Below are 2,925 nucleotides of genomic sequence, written 5' to 3' on the forward strand. Positions count from 1 at the left end.
TGACTGATACTCTATTATAATCTTTGTCCTTTTAAGGAGACACAGTTTTACTGTTGCAGAACATGAAGTACAGAAATAATCACAGCTATCACAGCAAACTTGGCAAGTGAATAGTGCTTTAAAAATGCTTTTGTGAATACTATCTCATTTGATAACTTCTTCTTGCATTCATTTGATAAGGTTTTATTGAACAATTGTTATTTATAAGGCACAGAGTCACATGCTGGAAATATACAAATAATTTTTTCTTCTTTTTATTTTCAATTTTTTCAATTTTTACTTAAATTCAATCTAGTTAACACATAGTGTATTATTAGTTTCAGGGGTAGAATTTAATGATTAATCACTTGCATATAAAATCCAGTGCTCATTAATGTCCTCTTTAATGCCCATTACCCAGTTACCCCATCCCCTCACCCTCTCCCCTCCAGTCACTCTCAGTTTGTTTCCTATAGTTAAGAGTCTCTTATGGTTTGCCTCCCTCTCTGTTTTTATTTTATTTTATTTTCCCTCCTTTCTCCTATGTTCATCTATTTTGTTTCATAATAGAACATATGCAAGTAATTTCTAAACTATAGGGATATATTTACATTTCCTAAAGGAAGCTTTATAAATCCTCTAATGCAGCATGGGAGCAGTCCAGGAACCAACCATGTAGAATTGTAGAGACTCAATTTCTTTCATGTAGACTCAAGAGACTCATTTCCACTTAAATTATCCATATTTGTTAGGCTGAATCATCAATTAAATAATATTGAAGGTATGTGAAGAGAAAAGAACAGTGCCCAGCAATTAAAACACTCAATAAAAGACAGTTATAGCCAAGAAGAATTAAGAAATAGGTAGATTTAATTCAAAATTCTAAAAATTATAAATAATGACAACATCAGTGCATTACTTCTACATGAGGTTTTAGATTTACATGTACTGATCCCTGTGAGGCAGGGCAGGTGTCATGAGTCTCTTATTGATGAGGAAACAGATGCTCACAAAAGATGAGTGACTTACCAATATCATGCAAGCAAGAGGTGGCAACACCAAGCACCAGATGCTGTTCCTTCAACGCTGTCTGCTCGTCCTGCAATGGTCCAACCCCTTCCTCACGGCCCCTATCACCTCCCGGTTTCTCAAGCTATAAATGAGGGGGTTGAGCATAGGAGTAAGGACTGTGTAGAAGATAGAGACCACCTTGTCATGGCTAGGAGCCCGGTAGCGCTGAGGCCTCAGGTAGATAAACATGGCTGCCCCATAGAAGAGGGAGACAGCTGTCAGATGGGAGGAACAGGTGGCCAGGGCCTTTTTACGAGCCTGAGCAGAGCGCATGTGGAGCACAGCCCTCAGGATGTGAGCATAGGAGGCCACAATGATGGAGAAAGGAAGGAGCAGCATAAAAACACAGCAAGCAAAGAGCAGGGTGTCAAAAAGAGATGTGTCTGTACAGGCCAGTTTCAATAAAGCTGGAACCTCACAGAAGAAATGATCCACACTTCTTGAGCCACAGTAAGGTAGGCTCATGGCTGCCACCATCTGGATAATTCCATCTAGTATCCCAAAGGCCCAGGAACTCCCAGCAATCTGGAGGCAGACCCTCTGACTCATGAGGACAGGATAGTGAAGTGGGTGGCTAATGGCCACATAGCGGTCATAAGACATGAGTCCCAGCAAGAGTCCCTCAGATCCCACAAGAGAGACAAAAAAGCCAATTTGTATGCCACAACCCACAAAGGAGATGGACTTCCTGCCAGAGAGAAAGTTGACTGCCATCTTTGGTGTGATATTACAGACCAACATGAGGTCCATGAGGGAGAGCTGACTGAGGAAGAAGTACATGGGTTTGTGAAGCTGAGGATCTATGTAGATGAGGAAGAGGAGGAGAACATTTCCACAGATGGCCACTGTGAAGACCACCATAACCACAGAGAAGAGGACAAGATCAGTCTGGCTATGAGAAAAGATGCCCAAGAGGATGAAGCCATCTATAGATGATTGGTTCAACCATATCCCCATGGCTCAGTTGTTCACAATCACCTGAGAACAGGAACAGAGAAATTCTGAGATTGAGTGACATGTCTTTATCTTTGACTTCTTCAGTCAGTTGTATCTTTTGTAACACATCAAAGCCCAATAACATGTGCTCTGAGACATAAATAGGGTGATCTTTCATATTCCCATGATGTGGAGTATAGGATCTTTGCTAGCTTATGGAATTGGGCACATATCTATATTTGCATGTATCCATATCAAAGATACTAGGAAATGAATTATTTTATGTGTCACAAGACAATTGGACAATCCTCTTTTAGCAGGAAAATACTGGTTTTCCCTGTATGATAATCCAGGATTACACAAACTAAGTAAACTATCTCCAATAGGCCTTGAACCATTTCATGTCCAAGAGGTAATTTATATATGTTAACAATAGGGAAGTTAATGGAGATTTACGATATTCTTTACTTTGCTCAGTCCTAACATCTTATAATAATTTTATTTTTTATGACTTAGAGGTCCCTAGATATAAACCATCAGAAAAGCCTCTTGGCTCTACATTCAGAATACTCAGAATCCAACTGATTCTTATCACCCCCCATTGTAACTGTTCCAAGCCACTATCCTCTCTCAGATGGATTATTATAAGCTGCTCTCCAGTTTCCTGGCTTCTGTCCTTGAGAGTCTATTCTCATAGCAGTTTAAATGATTCTGTTAAAATATGTCACATTATGTAACTCTTTTGCTGATAGTATATCCATGTCTACAAAAATTACTCAAAATAAAATTGAAATCCTGGCAGCGGCAAGGCCCTATGTATATATCATACACACACACACACACACACACACACACACACACACACACTACCTCTGACCTTATCTCCTATCATGCCCCTTTCACTCACTGTGTATTCTTGAATTTCCTTAGACAAACTAG

The 2,925-nt window shown here is 39.7% G+C and overlaps 1 protein-coding gene across 1 annotated transcript; it reads right to left on the bottom strand.

Annotated features, from left to right (window-relative positions):
• Window positions 1–1,059: 1,059 nt before the first annotated feature.
• On the bottom strand, window positions 1,060–2,007 carry LOC122916375 (olfactory receptor 56). The gene has a single exon (XM_044263702.1). The coding sequence runs from the start codon at window positions 2,005–2,007 to the stop codon at window positions 1,060–1,062; it is 948 nt and encodes a 315-aa protein (XP_044119637.1).
• Between the last annotated feature and the right edge of the window lie 918 nt (window positions 2,008–2,925).

The sequence above is a fragment of the Neovison vison genome, chromosome 1 (assembly GCF_020171115.1).
Source record: "Neovison vison isolate M4711 chromosome 1, ASM_NN_V1, whole genome shotgun sequence".
In the NCBI taxonomy this organism is placed as follows: Eukaryota; Metazoa; Chordata; class Mammalia; order Carnivora; family Mustelidae; genus Neogale; species Neogale vison.